We start from the raw sequence: 22110 nt of genomic DNA, 5'->3' as shown, positions 1-22110 counted from the left end.
GAAACCACTGACATTTGGGCAAATAATGTAGAATACTACCCAGGTCACTTTAGGAACTACTTTTCTGAAGTTGATAAGCTAGGGTGGGAAGACGTGACATTTATTTCCTTTTTAGGATCTTTAATATCATCACTGTTTAAGTAGGGTAGGTGAACAACTCCAGAAGGGCTTTCAGTATGGAATAAAACCAAACCAGGATAAAATTAAAATGGAGGATAAACAACATGTATAAATAAAAATTCCTTTTCCCATCTAGCTTTATGAAGATCATCATTTTGGATTTTACCTAATTATCTGTATAGATTTAAAAAAAGTAGCTATAGAAGGGACAGGAAAATGGAAACAGTATTAGTACAGGTTGAGAATTAGGTTCTAAGTATCTTTTTATATGCATTCTCGATTCTTACACTGAGGATTTAAAAATAATTCCATCCCATAATAAAGATGAAGGCACTGAGGCTGAGATAACACACCCAAGTTCACAAGGTTTGTAAATAGTGAGGTTAACTGTAAATCCATGCCTGAACCCAAACTGTACTTTTAAGATAACAGTCTCCTGAAGTGCATGCGGAAAGGAAACAAACACCTGTGGGTAAAGATACGTGATTTAATTTAATCCTCAAAAACAACTCTGAATAAGTATGATTTTATCAATAAGGAAACAGGCTTAATAAAGTTTTGTCATATGAGGTGTGTAATCACGCTATGTAATTAGATAGATTACAAATATTAAAAGATAGGATTAACACCATCAGCGTAATCAGTGGCCCCAGACTAGCATCCATGTGATAAAGATATTTCTGTTTTCCTTAAATCAGAGTAAACCTGAATGGTCAATGTGAATTGTAATTGAGGTACAGAGGGGTATTTTATCTAGAGAAAAACACAAGACCAGGTTTATTTCATACAGTGTTATTCACACATTTTTCATTGTCTAATTTATACATAATATACAAAGAAGTGAAGATAACATTATTTCATATGAATCAATAAGAGCCAGGACTTAGACAAACTGGTCCAAAACAATCCATATCAAAAGAAGACACCCAAGAGTAAAGCCTAAGTGGTTCTGCCCAATTAAGTTTATTCTGAAATGTCGCTTTCAGATTATACCAAAACTCCATGCCATTCATTAAAAGGTGGAATCAGAGAGGTGGGCACCAAAAATGGGAGACCACAAAATTTCTAGATTAACAGATATTTTTTTCTAAAATAAGCCCTAAAATACTGGGAAGGCTGGGTTGTCAACATTGGGACAAATGGGAACATCAGGAACCCCAGACAATGGTTCAGTTTCCCAATGTGCCATATTCTCTAGGACTTGCTAAATTTGCAGAAATAATTAGCCTGTGTGAACAGAAGATACAGGATAAAGGAAAACCAGGAATTCAACAACTGTGCAAATCCAGGAACGTCTCCACCAATCTCCAACAAGGACAACGCTCATCCTGAAACCATGAGCTGATACTGGGAACAAAAGTTCAACACAGGGCCAAGACATTCTGAGGCTGGCAAAACAAAGTGGGAAAGGGTGGCAGAAAGCAGCTCTCTATGGAGGGAAAAAAGCTCTGTCACTGTGACTGGGACATGCTGATGAACAAGTGTGACTATGAAAAGGGACAGTGACAAGTGTTTAAATTTAATGGCCTCAACACGGAATGTTGGGTTAGAAAACCAGAATAACTCAACATCAAACATGAAAAAGTATGCCTGGCACCCCAAACTTTATGCCGTTATTCTTAGGTTCATGATATGAACAACTGTGTGAAAAAACCTTTATATTCAATATTGTGCTCAGAAGATTGCTTTTCTTCTGCAGACTTCTAATAAAAAAATCCCTTACAAGTTCAATTGAAAGAGATAGCATGGTTCATTAGTTTTTAGCACTAAACATAAGTGGGTCAACATAAAAGTTTTATACAAAATACTGACTTCAACAAAATACAAAGCACTTTCTTTATCTTTCAGAAACTGAATATACAAAGCAAGTTTTTTTTTCCAAAATATTTTCATAGGCAAAGGATTAAAAACGATTTTAATTATACACATATGGTCACAATTTTGCCTTAAAAAGATTGTTGGGAAATGTACATAAGGCCGCTTGTAAATGTACATCATGTTACTGTTATGTCTTATGTCCAGAGAAAAAATGTTATCATACAGATTTGCTATTACTTGGGAGTAGGCTATTCAAAAATACAGTACTCTTCTTTACAAAGAAAAAAAGTCACCTCACATTTAATAAGATGGAAAAAGCATTGGCCTCCATGGTAACCAAATATCTCAGTCCAATACTTTCTATTATGCACAATACCCTGACTTCTTGAAAGTGATCCAAATCCTAGCATGTCGATATTAACAGAGTCAACAACCATGTTATAAAACAAAATGTTTTTCACAATAATAAAAAGAAAGCTGGTTCATACTTCTGAAACCATATAAAGATAAAAAATTTTTAAAAAATCACTCTCGATTTGGAGAAATAAATTTACATTATACAACACTATATGCCAGGTCAGAGGGCAGGGACATAAATGTACACTAAAATGCAAATGTTTCCCAAAGAGATAAAACAAATTCCATTTACAGCATTAAGGTTTACAAATGTACACCTGTACAACCAAAGAAAGCATCACTACTAAATTAGCAAGTCTTTTATAATAAACATTGAAACAAGATTTGCTTTCAAAGTGTAAACTTACATCTATTACTACACACACAATGCATATATTTATAGGAAGCAAAAAAAGCTATCTGAATATGTAATCATGCTTAAATGTTGAGCTATCAAATTTTACTTTTCAGTGGCCCCTTTTCACCTCTATCTGTTTCCTACTTTCTGAATCTACTATGAAAAAGCAAAATAAAGCTCAACACTTCCTTAACATGTCCTTGTAATTCTATAAGTGAAACAATATACAAATCTCTACTCTTTCTCACCGCAAACCAAACTGAAAAGTTAAAATGGAACTTAACTTTTCGTTTAGCGTACTTAACTGGATGGAAGTGTCACCATGATTTTGTTTTTTCTATCTCTTACAACAATTACATATGTAAGTACATACAATACTTCTGTACATTGCCAGAGACATTTTAGGGCAGTATTTGTATTAAAACCACATCTACTGTAAATAATGTTAAGTTCTTTTCATTTCAAATCATTTAATTCTTTTCTTGCGGAGTTTTTATTTGCATGATAGTTTGTGAATTACCAAAATACAACTTAACTTTCTTTTTAAAATATTAATAATATTTATGCAGTTGATTGTTATTCTGTTATAAAAGGCTTCACACAAAGGACAAAAAAAAAAAATAAGGACTATATTTCTATATACATCTCTATAAACCTGTTGTGCTATGGGGTCCGCAGACCTACCAGACTGCAAGCCAGTTTATTAAAAGAATACTGTACTTTCTCCCTTAAAAACTATTTTTGTGACTTTACAAGGTAAAAATTTACAAAATATGTGACAGCATTTTTTGATACAGTTACATCATATACAGGCATTCTGTGCTTTGCCGGCAATCCAATCTGATAGGTCTCCACTCAGGGATGAATATAATTTATAGTTCACCACCCCCCACCCCCAAATATACACAAGAACCTTAAAAAATTTACAAATGGATGAATAAAGTCAATAAATAGTTTTGCTTTAAAAAAAATTTGAAGATTCATAGTTGAGTTGTGTTTTGATAATTCACAAAGGAAACGTTCCTCTCACATGGTTACATCATCTTCTCTTTTTTCTTTACAGCATTCCATTTGGTGGTCCTCCAATAGGCCCTAGATCTGGGCTATTTTTCAAATAATATTTTTCCAACTTGGCCAGTATATGCTTCCCATATGTGTATTTGCGCAAAGTAGTAATGTGAGGTCGAATCTGAAAAATAAATAACATACTTAGGAAATCTAAGTTATTTTAGTTTCTGATTTCTTAAAAAAGCACCCCCAAAGTTGGGTGATTTGGAAGAATAACTGAAATTTTAAAATTCTAATCCAAAGAAAGTTGTTTGCAAAACCAGTTTTGTTCCACTCAATCTCTCCAAACTTCTGCTCTCAAAATTGTTCAATGAATAAACAAACCACTATTCCTATACACTATTACACATGCAAATAGTAGAGGGGCTCCAAACATAACAGAGAAGCACCACAAATGAGCTATTACATTCTTATAAAGTTTACGAGCGCAGAATTCTATAACTCTAAGCAACTGGACAAAAAGTCAATACAAAGTGGAGCAAAAGGCATGAACAAGCAATCAGATGTGTGAGAGCTGATAATATATTTAAGATGTCCAATATCTCCCTAATAGGTTTAAAAATGCAAATAAGAAGAATCATATCATTATCTTTCCATTCAGACTGGCAAAGATTTTATAAATAATAGCTGGTATTGATGAGATAATGATAAAACAGGCACTCTTCTCAAATATTAGACAGATGTGCAAACTTGTACAAGATTTTTGGAGAGCAATCTGGCAGAATCTATTAAAATGTAAAATGTCCACATACTTTGTGCTAGCAATTCTACATCTAGGGATTTACCTTACAAAAACAATTACGCAAAGATGTTCATATAAAACACTGTTAAGAACAGTTTTTAAAAAATAATTGAAATGCCCTAAATATGATACTGGTTAAATAATGTAGCTGTTAAAAATAAGACTGAAAAAAATGTTATATGTATATACTTTTAAGCAGAAATATTAAATTTTTAAAAATGCAGACAATCAATAGGGCAAAAATACTACCAGTATTCTTTTTAACAGTAAGTTTTCCTGTGAAAATTAATGATTTCTTAAAAAAATCATTTGATTCTAGGAGGATAAAGAGAGAAAACACTAATTTAAAAAATCAAACCAATGTAAATTTTCTCTTTAAGAAAATTTACTAGGTTTGTGAGAAAATTTACTTAGATTTTAAAATCCATGTTCAGCCAATGTATTATGGCAAATCAAATATACCAAAATAAGATGGTGAAGGGAAAAACAATGCTAACGATAGGTAAATAGATGAGAAATTAATCTGATTTTATCGAGTTGATTACCTTAAGAATTTAATAAAAGGGCATACCACACCTACATATCTGCCTAAAGTTTTCCACTGATTTAAAATTTTTTTCTGCAGTTTTAACATTTCTGAGGAAATTAAAGCCTAGGGAAGTTAAATGAGTAGCCCGAAGTCACACAAATGGAATATTACCTTGTGCATGATTATCTTTCTCTGAGCAGGTTCAGCCATGTCAATCATCTTCTGAACTACATAGTTGGCATACTGGTCCTTCATCATGGTGTATAAGGCACTGTGAGGACCATCATTCTGGCAGCAAACTTCATCAATCAGTAAAGCTCTCTCAGCACGGGAGGCATGAGTAACACACTTTTCTACTACATTGCTAAAAAATTAACGTACATACACAAAAAATTATTTTGTTATTTTTTTATAGAAAAATTTCCATGGCTTTCGAAGGAATTTACTCAATGCATTAGAAGACAGAAGAGTCAAAATAGGGTTCTCTTGTAATTCTCTTACATTTACTTTTAAAAGAGAAATTAATATCATAGAAGAACTCATATTGGACATCTGCAAGTTTAATTACAGGCCTCTTAAAATTCAAAGGGGGGGAACTAGGTCATTAATAAGGTCTGAGGCTTTCATAAACATGCACTAAATAAAATTTGCATTTATTCACACATCTTGCAGAGAAATAATTTCCTAAATACATATTCCAAAAATGGAATATATTGATATATGGGCAAACCAACTTGTCATGGAGATTCTTTAAGAACAAGACCAACATTCTATATGTACTTTTTTGTCTCTACTAAAAAAAAAAAAAGGAAAAAGAAAAAGATTATATTCCAATGCTATAGTCTATATGCATTTCTGTGCTTACTAATAAAGGTCAGAGAGTTACAAGACTTGATCCTCGAAATTAGAAAATTATGCAATACCTGGCAAATTTGTGTTGACTCAGGGCTAAGACCTTGCCTCTGATTTCAGAAACAATTTTGCTCTTGTCTTCAGGTCGACCATGTTCCAGTACATGCTGAATAACATAATTGCCATACTGATCCTAAGTGCAGATATTAAAAAATTACTTTCCTTAAAGTCATTCCTTAAGAATAATGGTAATTCTTTAAAGAGATGTTCATCATTTTTCTAAAAATTCAATAGTACAATCAGGAGAATACAACAGGCTTTTGTCTTCCTATGTGCTTCTATAGTGTGCCAACAATAAATTATATTTCCTTTAAAAAAAAATCTGAACCATTTTCAAAAATTATATATAAATAATTTCAAAATATTAGGAAGTTTATACCTGTACCAACTGCTCTGTATGTTGGTGAAGTTCTTCTAAGATAGGTAAGGTCTGTTCTGCAGTGCAATGCTCTAGGATGCGTTGGATTACTCTGCAGCCATAAGGATGAGTTGAAAGTACAAACACCTTGAAACAATTAGACGAAATAAATTTCCATTTTGTGACATTTTTGGAAAGACAGCTTTCTGATAACATGCTGAATTAATTTAAAATAGAAGAAAAGGGAATTCACATTTACTGATAACATGCCAACTGTCATGTGGCAAAGACTGGGAAGCAGGGTACTCAATTTAGGAGCTAATGGATATTTTGTTTGTTTTTATAAACTTTCTATTTTATATTGGCTTATAGCTGATTAACAATGTTGTGATAGTTTCAGGTGCACAGCAAAGGGACTCGGCCATACATATACATGTATCCATTCTCCTCCAAACTCCCCTCCCTTCCAGGCTGCCAAATAACATCGAGCAGAATTCCCGATGTCATACAGTAGGTCCTCGTTGGTTATCCATTTTATATACAGCAGTGTGTACATATCAATTCCACACTCCCTAACTAGCCCTTCTCCCCCACCCTTCCCCTCTGGTGACTATAAATTTGTTAACAGATATTTCGATCAAAAGGAACCTAAACAGAAGATGGAAGGCATGCAATAATGACAAGAAATGGACTGTGGGGTAGGGGAAGTGCGTGTTGTAATTAGAAGCTATTAATTATTATGTATTAGTTATTAATTGATATTTATTTTGTCTTTTATTATACTGTCTTAAGTCTTCTCTTCTTCCCTCCTCTTCCTCTCCCAGGAAATTTGGAAAACATTGTTGGGCTTACAATTCTAACAGCAGTTATCTTTACTTCTTAAGAGTAATATAATTAGACTCATATTTCTACATTTTTTAACTGCAAAAAATGAAGCTATCTATTGGCTCACTCTACGAAAGAGGCAGAAATTAACACACATTCAGTATTTATCTCCTACTTTTTAATGAAAGTACTGGGTATTATCTTGTGATTTATAAAAAATGTGTTAACACTCAAATTCTAACAAATTAGAAGCCAAAAATCAATCTTACTTGTCCTTTGAAAGCATCAATGATGAACTGTAGTGACTGTGGCTGAACACATTCAATACATTTTTGTACAACATGGTTTCCATTTTGATCTTTCACACATTTGAGTACATGACCATCTAGCTCCTTTACCATTTCACTCTGAAAAAGAGAACACATTTAAATTACCTCACAAAACAACAGAAAAGGAGTAAAAGTACTGAGATGGGAACAAAAGTATACTCAAAAATTTGTTTCATTTTCATACATCAAAGTTTAAAGTTCCCATCCCCCAAAGCATAATAAACAGAAGCCACTGAAGGTGAGGATTACTAAAACATTTTACAGGAGTACAATGTAAATGATACTTGAAATATAACCTAGTGATGCTCAATGTGCTCTATTTAAGCTATCTTCACTGTGTACATCGTCCATGCAGCTTTCTCAGCTGACAACTCATAATGACTTCAGAATTCTACACTTTTTCTCTACTTAGCATATCCTTTCCCCCAAATAATAGTTATTATTATCATTATTATTTTTTGGCTGCGTTGTGCAGCATGTGGGACCCCGGTTCCCCAATGAGGGATCAAACCTTTGCTCCCTGCAGTGGAAGTGCGGAATCCTAACCACTGGGGCTGCCAGGGAACTTCCCCCAAAGAACATATTTTTGATGGCCCCTTGAGTTTATCAAGTGCACGGAAAAGGGTAAGGAACTGACTGAGCACTGATGGGCCACGTGATTTTCATGTAATATCTCAATTATGAGAAGAAATTGTTGAGCACTTTTACTCTTCTTTTTAATAATCTTATAATAAAGAACTTGATTCAAGGAATTTCCTGGCGATCCAGTCATTAGGACTCTGAGCTTCCACTGCTGGGGGCTTGGGTTCGATCCCTGGTCAGGAACTAAGATCCCACAAGCTGTGTGGTGTGGTCAAAAAAACAAAACAATGAACAAAGACGAAAAACCCTGATTCAATATAACTTTCCTTTATCATTTGCTACTTTCCTCAGAGACAGCGTCTCAGGAGATTTTAGAGCTTTGCTCATTTAATGGGCAAAAATGACATCTTTCAACTCATATATGATTACTAATAAGGTTAAACTTATTTACAGTAAGGTTTATTTATTAACTGCATTTTCTTTTAACTAACAATCTTAACATTTTCCTCATAAGTTTGTAAGACTTCATTAAATAAACACCTTAATCCTTAGGGAAAAATACAGGTAGCCACACAATAATATGTGTGCCTTAGTGCAATAAGAAATAGCATTGTGAAGAAATGGAGTACACCTAGTGTAAAGGTATTCACATTTTTTGGGGGGGGCCTTGCAGAGGGGCATGCTGGATTTTAAGTTCCCCGACCGGGAACTAACTGAACCATGTCGCCTGCAGTGGAAGCACAGAGAGCCCTAGCCACTGGACAACCAGGGAATTCCCAGTATTCACATTTGAAATCTCACCCAAAAAACTCTCAACTGTATTATGACATAACTCTAAAGGAATCCTTGAAGTCAAGGTCACACAGATGTTAGTTATAAACTAAATATGGACTAAATTACAAAATCAAATGTACTTAAGAATTCAAACAGTAGGGAATTCCCTGGTGGTCCAGAAGTTAGGACTCTGTGCTCTCACTGCTGAGGGCCTGGGTTCGATCCATGGTTGGGGAACTAAAATTCCACACGCCATGCGGAGTGGCCAAAAAAAAAAAAAAAAAAAAATTCAAACGGGGAATGTAAAACCATTATTCATGAACTGGTTCATCCGAAACTTACTCCCAATGCTTTATATTTTCAAATATTAAAGACACGTAAAATATCATTTTTTTAAAAGAAAGAATTGGAAAATTCAAGCTAAACTTGGGGAGTATAACCCAGGAAGGGCTTCTCAGAAAGCTCAGAGAACTGTTCCCAAAATATCTTTAAAGTCTCTATACCAGTCTGAGAGTTAAGAGTAGAGAAGTTCGAGGCATCTATACAAACTGTTGATCATTCTCCATTATGACACATCTTCAATGACTCTTAAAATTCGGGATTTCCTCAAGAGGAACAATGCTCTTTTCTCACAGATGTTCATGGCTGTGATTAATGTATACACAACACATACATATCCATCCATCCATATATATTACTGTTTTTAATTCTGGAATTTATTGTATGTATGTAGGTTGAGAGTCAAAGTCAATTTCTTTCCAAACTTACTAATTACCAATACTTTTTAAGAAATTATTTTCTTTACTCTTTTATATTTCATTGTAATACATAAACCAGTTACATACAAAACCGTACCTATGGGAGGTTATGAATTTCATGTTAAAAGTCTGTTTATCTCATGTGCAAACCATACTAATTCACTAGTGATGCTTCACAGTTTATTTAAAAAATCTAGTGAATTAGCAGTTATCCTCATCCCCTACTCTCCTTAATATCTTTGTCTATTTAAAATAATACTTACATCTTTCTATCCAAGAACACAGTGTATTTCCCATTTAATTTATATGTACTCTCTTTTAAAGAACTGTAAGTCTTGTTAGAGGATGCTTAGGCTACTTTTCCTGTTGAGTGAAATTTTTAAAACTTTGTATATACAATTTTTCCCCCCCTTGGCCACGCTGCGCGGCTTGTGGGATCATAGTTCCCCGACCAGGGACTGAAACTGCTCCCTTGGCAAGTAAAAGCATGGAGTCCTAACCACTGGATCACCAGGGAATTCCCTGTATATACATTTTTAACTGGCATATAGGAATGCAATTGGATTTTAAATATTTATTCTTATGACAGAAATATAAGTGCAATCCAAATAAACATTGGAAATAGTAAAATGTATTCCTGATACTACAGAAAATCAAATGAGTTAAGTGGTAGCAAAAACACCCACCACCTAGCACTCTGCTTGACATATAGTAGGTACTCAAATATTTTCATTCAGAAATGAAAAGATGTTGAAGAAAATGAATAGAGGACAAAGATCTGTTGTATAGCTCTCAATTAATTATATACTGCTTGAGATAGATTTTTAAAAATATTTTAGTCTGTGGAAATATTTAACATTTCACTCCAAGGTTATTGTAAGATAAAATGTAAAAATTGGATAAAATAATACAAAAATTTTGTCTTAACTTACAATTACCTGCTGGTCAGATGAAATTGACTCTAATGCTTTCTGAATAACACGGCAGCCATACATCTGCAATGCTAAGGGTAGAACATGACCACGAATCCGAGTAGCCAGGGCTAATTTTTGATCCAAACTCCCAAACTGAGAAAAAAAAAAAAGACTATAATATTACTTTATTAAACTTGAATAACCCACTGTTTGCAGTCTATTGAATCTATTTTTAAAATATCATATTTGGCAAGTATGCAGGGAGAGGGCATTTAGGTAAAAGTTAATTAAGATAGACCCACAGATGCTTAAAATAACAATATTACTTTTTAGTGGGTAAGTCATTCTATTGTTTCCTTTTTAAAACTAACATATTAACTACCTCTTATTCTTCTAAAGTAAACCTCTTCACTCTACATTTTAAACAAACAACATCCCCACTATTTCTAATAAAATGAATTTCTTAGCCATACATTCAGACCAGGTAATTCTCAACTATATTCTGACTGTGGAGGAAATCTGTTAACTCAAGCTACAACATAGATGTTTAGTTATAAACTAAAAAATTTGCTAAATTACAAAATAAATGACACCTAACAAATCCACATAAAGACTGTACTACTATTCATTAATTTCTTCATATAAGACTCCTAACGCTTTATATTTTCAAATATTTCAAATATATTTCAAATATTAATCAGGATTGGTATTAAATTTCTCATTTAATGTTAGACCATACACTTAAAAAATAAATACCATAAAACATGGCATTTTAACCATTTTTAATTCAGTGGCATTGACTATATTCTCACCATGTGCAATCACCACCACAATCTGATTCCAAGTCTTTTCCATTGCTCTAAACAGAAACACTGTACTCATTAAGCAATAACCCCCTACTCCCCCTCTTACCCCTACCCATCTATAAGTAGACTAGGAAACCTTAGTCGACTTTATGTCTCTACGAATTTGCATATTCTATTTCACATAAATGGAGTCCTATAATGTTTCTCCTTTTGTATCCTGCTTATTCCACTTAGTTTTATCCATGTGTAAGCACGTACCGAAGCTTCATTCCTTCTTATGGCTAAACAATATTCTATTGCATGTATACACCACATTTTGTTTATACATTCATCTGTTGGGCATTTAGATTGTTTCCACCTTTTGGCTATTATAAATAATGCTGAAATGAACACTGGTATTTAAGTCCTTGTTTTCAATCCTTCTGGGTATATACCTAGAATGGAATTACTGGGTTATATAGTAATTTTATGTTTACTTTTTTGAGGAACTGCCAAACTGTTTTCTACAGTGGCTGCGCCATTTTACATTCCCACCAACAGTGTACAAGGGTTCTCATTTCTCCACATCTTTACCAACATTTGTTATTTTCTATTTTTTAAATTACAGCCATCCTACTAGATGTAAAGTAGACTCTCCTTGTGGTTTTGATTTGCATTTCTCTAATGACTAAAGGTGCTGAGTTTCTTTTTATATGCTATTGCACATTTGAAGATCTCCTACTGAGAAATGTCTGTTCAAGTCCTTTGTCCATTTTTTAATTGAGCTTTTTGTTGTTGAGTTTCAGGAGTTTTTCATATATTCTGGGTATAAAACCTTTATCAGATACATGATCTGTAAATATTTTCTCCCAAGCTCATATATTTTTACATGAAAATAAACTCACCCAACTTTCAGAGCTTTTCTAAGCATTAAGCATATACAAACATGCATGTGTGCTTACCTCAAAAAATTTCTGTATAACATAGTTGCCAAAAACATCTGTCATTAGTTGATAGGCTGCTTGTAGAATTTCATTAAATACCATCTGTCGCTCAGCTGGAGTAGCTCTCTCTAGCTTTTGCTGTATGAATCTATGTGGGAAAAATTTTAATGCCGTGACAGTATATTGATAATAAGCTCCTGCAAAATCTGTTTCTGACTCGAGTATTACAACAGCCCAACATATATCCACATAAATAAAATCATTTCCAGAAATAGTACTAATACATTTTATACAATTTAAAATAAAAAGAACAAAAGTTATGAAGCATTTCTTTGTTAACATCTTAATTTAAAATAAATTCTAGTTAGACTGGCAAAAAATCTGGACATGAAGATGTTTAATGCTTCCTATTTCTGGTTGTATTATAATCAATGAAAAAAACTACAAAGATATTACTGGTTATTCATTTATTTTTAATAATCATACTATTACTAAGTATTTTTAGAACATAATAAAAGAAAGTCTTAGAAATAAAATTCATCAAACACAATTTAATTCCTAACTAAGCCAGCCACTGTGGACTTCCCTGGTGGTCCAGCGGTTATGACTCTGTGCTCCTAATGCAGGGGGCATGGGTTCCATCCCTGGTCAGGGAAGATCCCACATGTTGCATGGCCAGGCCAAAAAAAAAAGCGCTAGCCATTGTGAGTAACACAGGTCTATTTGCTACTCTTAAGGAAATTTCAACCACAGGGAGGTAAAATTTGTATGCAACCATGCAATCAAAAACTACTTAAAAAAGTTTCAGATTTACTTTAAAACTATAAAAAGACACCTCGAATTTAATAAATGTGTTGGAACTCTACTATCATCCTTTCTGTATTATCTTGAGAACACTAATTTGAATGTACCTCAAGCATTACAGTACACGTATTCTGTTTAATGTAAAGGAACACAAAGCATTTAACTTCGTTTTAAACATTTTTTTAGACAAAGCATACATCAGGAACGCAAGTCCAATAAATGTAATTTGGAGCATTATTTTCAAAAAGAAATTTAAAGAAATTAAGTGTATTCGGTCACTGTAGTAAAAATAATCCAGTAAAAGGGCACTGCTATATTTTTATTATAGAAAACTGAAGAACCATAAAAAATGAATTAAAAACCTGTATTTTTATAGTTTGTCCTAACATGAAAGAAAAATCCATACTGGATATTTATTTTTTAAACAATTCCAACTTTTATAAAGGTTAAATAATTCCAGTCAAGAAAAATTTTGGCTCTTTCAAACGCAAAAATGCAGTGGAAAGTATCATAAAAGCATAATCACCTACCTAGAACCATGCTGGTCTTGAGAAAACTCAACTATGTGTCCAATCAAGTCTCTAAGTTGAAGGTTTGGGAAGCGGTTGTTTCTGAAATCTTCCAATAATCTACTTCGGCCAGAAGGCATAATATCAGACCTATTATACCGAAGCCGAGAAGGAGGAAAGAGCTGGCTGCTGGAGCTAAATAGACTGGAAGTGCCTGAAGCACTTCGATATTTTGCTTCTGCTCCAGGTGCTGCAGAGATATATCGACCACTACCATTTGTCAGTCCTCCTACAACAAAGCAGCTGTGGTCAGCAAACATTTTTAACAAAGTTATTCCTCAAATAAAAGTCACAAACTAAAAAGTCAGTCAATAAGAAATATTCACCCCACTAACTCCTCTATGGTATAACAGAAAATTAAAGTTGAAAGGGAAATCTCACACATTTATGCAATGTGTGTGGTATAATGTATGGGGGGGAAAGAGACTAGAAAACATGGGAAAAATAAACCTGTATTTGTTCTTGGCAGTTTAGTTTAAAAACAACTGTCCTACACAAAACCTGTATTTGTTCTTAGAAGCTTTAGTTTAAAACATAATTATAACAACTGATGTCATAAATGCTAGCATCAATACCAGAATACTGAAACCAACAAAATTTTTAGTATTAACATGCAAGTTACAAACAGCTAGCAAACTCAGATTTTAAGCCACTAAAATAGTTTGACTGAAATTTACTCACAATGTTAATAGAACACCAACAACTACATATGTACTTTTTTGGAATATGTAAACATTCATTAAGTCATATATACTTGTATGTAAAGAAAAATGATTTCTTAGTTAATCTGATTAAATTTCAAATTTAAAACCCCCACAATATCAGATAATAAAGCCAAATTACACACTATTTAAATTCTCTTATTTAAAAAATACTCTCCATAAAATACTATTGTTTTACCGACAAGAAATAGTAGCAGTATTAAACATAGTTATTATTCCTAGAGCTTTACTGTTGATCATTAAACAAATGAATAAAAAAGCCTCTAATTTATATCCCATTCCAAAGAAGAATACCAAAGGGCAGTTGATAAAAACAAAAATAAACATAAGTAGGTAAATGTTCTTATTACAAATAACCATTTAAAAGTACTTGACAGTGTCCTTTTAAAAAAGAAAAATGTATAGAAAATTGTAAAATGCAGACTTAGTAGTTCAGATAAACAAAACCCACTGCCAGCTATATACTACTGTATATCACTTCTACTTAGATTAGTGCTGTATGTACAATCAGGCCACAGGGTATAGATGGTGCCAAGGACACACTGTCAGTGCAAAGTTATAGAGAGGCATTAAAGGCCAAAAAGAGTTACAGGGACAAGGAGCAGTAAAAGAGTTATAATCCTGGAGAGTGAAGTGGGTTAGAATATTCCTCTTTTCACTTTCAGTCCCCACTGCCCTAGCTTCATTAAATTTCCCATCATCCAGTATATTATGCACATTTATTAGTTACTTGCATCCTCAGCCCCATCTCCAATCTAAGTGCCATAGAATTATATTCACCTACATGCGAGATACCTGGTACCTAAAACAATCTCTCATAGTGAGTACACAAATATTTATGAATATTTAATGTAATATCAACTGCCTAAGGTCTAGTTCTGTAATATCTTTCTTAAAAGTGTGTAATCTTAACAAGCCATATTTTATACACCAAAGTCATTAACATCAAATTCTCATGTTCATTCCAGCTCTACACAAACTCATGCTCATGTATAAAAAGTCTAAAAAAAACAAAAGAATTCAGTGTTTTAATACTATCTCGATCTCTTCACTACTGTTAATCCTTCTAGTCCCCTATTTTTACTTCTATTCATAGTACCATCAACTGTTCACAGCAATAAATGATCATGTAGCCCATTCAAGTCTCTAACAATTCTTCAACCTTTTTGTAGGGTAGGGGTGCTCTGCTTATCATCCACTTAGATGTCATTTTATGTGAAAAACCTACAGCATCCTGCTAAAGTGCCTCCTCTAAATTCTGCAGCTTACTTTTCAAGTCATTATTCCAAACCTACTTTTCACACAAATTTCCTAATAGTACCCTAATTGTTCACTTCTCTCCTTATTCGTTACTACTTCGGCACCACTGCTTACCATTATCTGAAACAATAAAAAGGTAATTCTACCTTTTTATTCTTAATGCATTAAAGATTTCAATACCAAATCCAAAATACATACTTAGCCCAGAAAATTACAATTTTATTTGGTACCTTCCGAGTAGTCCTATCAATATCCAACAGGAATTCCTCCCGCGTCTAGATATTTCTTGATTATATTCTATCAGCTCCTAATACACCAAACTCCTGATGCACTCTTGAACAACTTAAAATGTGTGATAATGCCAAACTGCCTTGTGTTTTAAAAATCTTGGAATTTCAGTTCTAGACTAATTATAATTAGCACTTTCATTTATGAAGTTGAAAATTTAATTTCACAAAGGGCCAGGATACCATTGTTTCCTTAAAAATTAAATAAGCATTTCAACTCAATATAAAATATACATTAAACATTTAAAATTTGGTTGCTTTTAGGGAATTCCCTTGCAGTCCAGTGGTTAGGACTCCTTGCTTTCACTGCCTAGGGCCTGGGTTCAATCCCTGGTCAGGGAAATAAGATCCCACAAGCCACGAGTCAAAAACAAAACAAAGCAAAAAAACCAAAAACAAACAAAAAAAACAAACCCAAACAAACCCCCAAAACAGGTTGTTTTTAAACACTGAAAGCATGTCATCCAAAACCTACTTTGGGATTGTGGGACATTTTACAAAATTGGCCTATACCTTTCAAAAATGTTGAGGTCATAAAAGACAGAAATAGTTCAAGATTAAGAAAAGTCATGACAAATAAATGTCATGTGTGAGCCCCCAAATCAATCTCCCTCTCTGCCCCAACGTGCCCCCCAAGCCTGGCCTATCTTATAAAGAACATCAATGAGATGGCAAAGTTTGAATAAAGTCAGCTGACTGGAAAGTAGTACTGTTAAATTTCCTGACTTTAATAAAAGAATGTCCTTATTTTCAGGACAGCACACTGATACGTTTATGAGTAAGGGACATTATGTCTGCAACTTCCTTTCAAAAATATCAGGAAAAAAAAATGGGTGTGAAGGGACAGGCAAATGCAGAGACAGGGAGAAAGGAGAGGGAAAGAATGATAAAGCAAATCCAGTTACATAACACTGGGAGAATCTGGGAGAGGGATAAGCTGGATTTTTTTTTTAAACTGTTAATGACTTTCTCTCAAGTCTGAAATTATTTCAAAATTAGTTAAAGACAAACATACAAATTGGTCTCCTATATTCATACCATTGCTACTGGTCACGTAAAAGCAGATGTGTTCTGGGTCTTCCCTGGTGGTGTAGTGGTTAAGAATCTGCCTGTCAATGGGGACACAGGTTTGAGCCTTCGTCCGGGAAGATCCCACGTGCAGCGAAGCAACTAAGCCGTGCGCCACAATTAATGAGGCTGCGCTCTAGAGTCCGCAAGCCACAGCTACTGAAGCCCTTGTACCACAGCTACTGAAGCCTGCGTGCCTAGAGCCCCACGCTCCGCAAGAGAGGCTACCGCAATGAGAAGCCTAAGCACTGCAACGAAGAGTAGGCAATGAAGAGTAGCCTCTTGTTAGCGGCAACTAGAGGAAGCTTGCACACAGCAACAAAGACCCAACACAGCCATAAATAAATAAATAAATAAATGAATAAATAAATAGGTAGGTAGGTAGATAAGTAAATAAATTAAAAAAATAAAAATAATAAAAGCAGATGTGTTCTGCACCAAATGTGTTAAAGGGACAACAGTCCCTTCAATTTACCACTGACCTCATCCCTATCATCTATCATTTCTTAATCACTAGCTTAAGAGTGTATGGGACATGGAGATCTGTACTATAATTTCACAGATGAAGTCACTATGGTCCAAAAGTGATGTGACATGCAGCTAGGCAGCTAGGACTTCTAGGCCAGAGCTTATCACAATGTAGTATGCTGCCCCTTATATGCTATTTACATAGGTATCTATCAAGTTCATTCAATGAAGGCAAATGCCTAATAACTACCCTAATAAAAATAATATGATTTTATAAGTTTTCATTAATTTCTGTGAGAAGTCCATTGTTTTAGAATCCCTCCCTACTAAATACCAGAAATCAAAAAGATCTTAAAATACTGGGAAAAACACAGGGGAGAAAAATATATAACAACTGAAACCACCATAAAATAAATCTCACAAATTTTTTCTTTTCATTATTTTTCACCTCCCAGGGATCTGGGACTCCTGAACTTATTCTTTTATTTACTTCTTCTATTTTTTAAAAAATACAGATTCTTGAATCTTTCCCGGTGGATAGTAATTAAAAAAAAAAACACAAAAGTCTACCTGAATTTTATTCTGATAAAGGTCTGGAGGCTAATGAACTTGAATCAAGATAAATTAAGGTTTCATTTTAGAGCAGGCTGTCAGCGACTAATTTCAAATAAAAATGGTAATCCGAGTGGATTCCGGGTCCTGAAAAGGGTACAACTACATATAGGCCACTAAGACAGAGTCCATTTCAGAAGGCGAGGCTCTGGAAATCTCAAGAATGATAAGATGACAATGAAAGATGACTAGTTAGTAGGAGTAGGTAAAGAATAAATAATAAAGAATGCATAGCTGGAAAAGTCTAAAATGAGGATGGCCTATTTCACTTTTAAAGTATTACCTTTAGTTACTTCTAACCCACAGCCCATCCACTTAGTACTTTCAGTTCATTATTTTTTTCTCTGACTGCTTTTCAAGAGAAGTATACAGAACATTCAGAGTGGACTGTAACAACCATGGACAATCTGACTTATTAGTACACTTATCTGAATGTTGCTAGGCTTTAGCAGGAAAAAGACTTAAGAGCAGTGCTTCTCAACATGCACATAAATCACTTTGGGATACTGGTTTCACATTTCTGACAACACACATCAGTCAAGACCTCCACCCTGAGTTCCGGTGTCTTAAACAGGTTTTAGGTGTTCAACATAATCAGTTTCTTCACCTACTTTAGAAAGCCCATTCAATGACTTAATATTCATATAGTTGATATTATACACTAGATCCTAAGGGTCCATGGCATGCATTATTTTGTTGAGTACCAGAAAGGCAACTACCTGTGAGCCTAACTCAACCCAGGACATGAACATTAATATGGACTTATTATCATCCTGTACACAGTAACTCTAAAGAGGGAGCTACCCCTTATTGAGCATTCTTTACTGGACACTGAGATAGTGAACTCTATAGAAAATGTACTGAACTGTGTTCCCCAAAAGTTTGTCTTAAGCCACTGAGCTGTGGGAATTTGCCACAGCAGCCCTAGGAAATGCATACAGATTTTGGTACCAAGAATGAGGTGCTACTATAACAAATACCTAAAAATGTGGGAGTGGCACTGGAATAGGATAATGAGTAGAGGATAGAAGAATTTTGAGGTGCATAATAGAAAAAGCTCAGGTAGCCTTGAATAGATGCTTGGTAGAAACATGGATATTAAAGGCAGTTCTGGTGAGGGCTCAAACAGATATGAGGAGCACAATAAAGAAAGCTTGGAGAATACATACATCATCACGAATAATGTTGGTGGAAATACAAATGCTAAAGATGTTCCAAGTGAGGTTTCAGAAGGAAACGAGAAACATGTTACTGGAAACTGAAGGAAAGGCAACCTTTGTTATAGAGTGACAGAAAACTTGGCTGAAATGTGTAATGTTGGGTGGAAAGCAGAATTTTGTATGGGATATTAAACTTAGGAGATTTCCAAGCAAAGTACTGAAGGTGTGGCTTGGTTTCTCCTCGTTGCTTATGATACGATAAGAGAAAAGAGAGATAATTTGAAGAAGGAACTGTTAAGCAAAAGAAAAACCAGCACATCATGATATGAAAAAAATCTCAGCTTATCTAGTTTAAGTGCTGAGAAAACAGCCAGTGGGTGTGGCTAGACATTTCTTTGACATTAATGGAAGACCAACAATGTTTCTGAGAATTTCTATCAGCAGAAACACCGCTGGCCCGGACTAAGAGGAAAGAGATGGGACAAAATGAAGAATGACTCTCAGGGCAGAGCCACAAATGCAGAGGCCAGAAGGGTGGAGCTACTGCCCCAGAAGATCCAGAGGTCAGAGTAGCTAGCCACAGATGATTATTCTCAGGCCTTGAAACAACAGAATTCACTCTGCTGGCTTTCAGACTTGCTTTAATTAGTAACTCCTTTCTTCCTTCCAATTTCTGCCTTTTGCAAATGACAATGTCCAACCTATGCCTGTCCCATGATTGTATCTTGGAGGCAGATAACTTATTTTCTAGGTTTCACAGGTCCAAAGATGGAGGAATTCTGCCCTAGGATGGACCATATTCAGAATCTCACCTGATTTAGAAAATGAGATTTGGGATTTTTGGAATGGTTTAAGACTCTTGGGGATGCTGGAATGGGATGAATGTATTTTGCATGTGGGCCAAAAATGAATTTTGGGGGACCAGAGTACAGACTGTACTGGGCTGAACTGGGTCTCCCCAAAAGATATGTTCAAGTCTTAACTCCTGGTACTTGTAGATTTGACTTTATTTGAAAATAAGGTCTTTGCATATGTAATCAAGTTAAAATGAGGTGTCATGCTGGAGTAGGTTGGGCTCTCATCCAATGACTGGTGTCCTTATAAGAGAAGGAAAATTACGACAGACACATAGGGGGAATGCCAGGTAATGATGGAGGCGGAGACTGGAGTGCTGTGTCTACAAGCCAAAGAATGTTAAGGATTATCAGCAACCACCAGCAGCCAAAAAGAGGCTTGTGCTCACAGCCTTCAAAGGGAGTATGGTCCTGCTGACACCTGAATTTGAATTCTCACCTTCAGAACTGTGAGACAATAAGTCTGTTTCAAGCCACTTAGCTGTAGTAGTTTGTAACTGCAGCCTTAGAACACTGATATATAATGCTATCTTAACAACACTCTGAGACAAAGATATTATCTCTATTTTACTTATGACACAATAGGCTTAGCGAAGCTAAATCCTTAATAAATCCTTATTCAAGGATGCATAGCTAATAATGACTGAGGTTTTTTTTATCTATTATATCTGAATAATTCACTTAAAGCTTTCAGTTATATTCTGCTATACCTCATGAAGAACATTTAAAGCCATATACCATTCTTAAATCTGGGATATGCTTGAGGTTACATGGGAGAATAAACCATGTGAGTTTAACTATAAAATTTAACTATATATCTGTCATATAAAGACATAAAATTTTTACTGGGGAGAAACCAAGGCTTCAATGAACTTAAAAACCAACATAATTCTAGTTAAAAGTATAATCGTCCACCCAACATAATTCTAGTTAAAAGTACAATCTTCCACATCATCGTAACAGACTAATATAAAAAGCAAAAAGCATAAATACGTCAAGCATGCTACCGTAAATCTGTACATTTTATGACAATATGTAAGCAAACAACATCAGGTGCAAACTACAAACCAAAATAAAAATCTGTTGTTTCCATTTCTATTTCTTGTAATTTTTTTCTAAAAGCAGCTAAGTAATTAACCGAACTTCTGGCATTTAGAGCTTAAACTTTTTAAAAACATAAAGGTAAGAGGGAGACCATCTTCACAGAAGATATTTAATGATCTTCCCTCATTTATCAAAGAGCATTTAAACAGACTTTTTTAACATATGAACTATGTAGCTCAGACTAGTATTATATCTCATTTCTATCTCTACTCATCTAGCCAATTTCCATTATTCCATCAAAAAGGCTTGTATGATTTCAAGAACTGCCCGAATCTTACATCTTTAGTGAAAATTTAACTACCTTTGTGATTACTGAACATGAGGACACTCTAAAAACTTACCCCTACCCCAAACCAAAAAAACAACATACACATGCAAAAATAAAAACTCACAACTGAATGTCATAAAAATTTTCAAAGTACAAAATTCTACAGAGTATGATCTTAACACATTGACAGGAGAACACACTGACTACCAGTCAAATAATGCTCTAATGGAGAAATCCATGTAGGATGTAAAATAATGTTTTTAAACAAGAAAGCAGCCAGTGTCCAAAAATAAATTTGTCACTAAAACAGAAAGAAACAAAGCCACTCAAATTAAATTACTCAAACATTGTGTTGAGATCTGAATACAGTTAACAACATGGAGGTTAGGAACATCAACCCCCACCTCACCAAAGTATATGTATAAATTATGACTCCCCCCCCGAACTTATATACTAATAGCCAGCCTACTGTTGACCGGAAGCCTTACCAGTAACATATAAAGTCGATTAACACATGTTTCATGCTATATACATATATAATTTTATGCATTTGTGATATACCTTTTTAATTTTTCGATATTTCTATGCAGTTTGTCTGCAAATTTTTTTTTGGGGGGGGGGGGGACAAACTACATATATGTGGACCCGGGTTCAAACCTGTGTTGCTCAAGGGTTAACTGCACTCTTAAAGCTGTGGAGAATGGTCTCAGCTTTCTTGTTTC

At 34.4% G+C, this 22110-nt stretch overlaps 1 protein-coding gene across 9 annotated transcripts in view; it reads right to left on the bottom strand.

Annotated features, from left to right (window-relative positions):
* Nucleotides 1-596: 596 nt before the first annotated feature.
* The window catches only part of PUM2 (pumilio RNA binding family member 2), a 95611-nt gene continuing 74097 nt past the window's right edge, over nt 597-22110 (bottom strand). For 7 of the 9 annotated variants that reach the window (XM_057740457.1, XM_057740465.1, XM_057740462.1 and 4 more), the window contains 8 exons: nt 13547-13814; nt 12231-12360; nt 10502-10636; nt 7396-7533; nt 6323-6448; nt 5955-6076; nt 5203-5395; nt 597-3881 (listed from right to left, as the gene is read on the bottom strand). In XM_057740457.1, the coding sequence (XP_057596440.1) occupies nt 3750-3881; nt 5203-5395; nt 5955-6076; nt 6323-6448; nt 7396-7533; nt 10502-10636; nt 12231-12360; nt 13547-13814 (1244 nt within the window). In that variant the 3' untranslated portion in view covers nt 597-3749. The remainder of the gene's footprint in view (nt 3882-5202; nt 5396-5954; nt 6077-6322; nt 6449-7395; nt 7534-10501; nt 10637-12230; nt 12361-13546; nt 13815-22110) is intronic. The other 2 variants (XM_057740460.1, XM_057740466.1) reach the window with 1 other exon arrangement.

This window comes from Hippopotamus amphibius, chromosome 7 (genome assembly GCF_030028045.1).
Source record: "Hippopotamus amphibius kiboko isolate mHipAmp2 chromosome 7, mHipAmp2.hap2, whole genome shotgun sequence".
Taxonomy (NCBI): domain Eukaryota; kingdom Metazoa; phylum Chordata; class Mammalia; order Artiodactyla; family Hippopotamidae; genus Hippopotamus; species Hippopotamus amphibius.
This window is presented reverse-complemented; position numbering and strand designations above follow the sequence as displayed.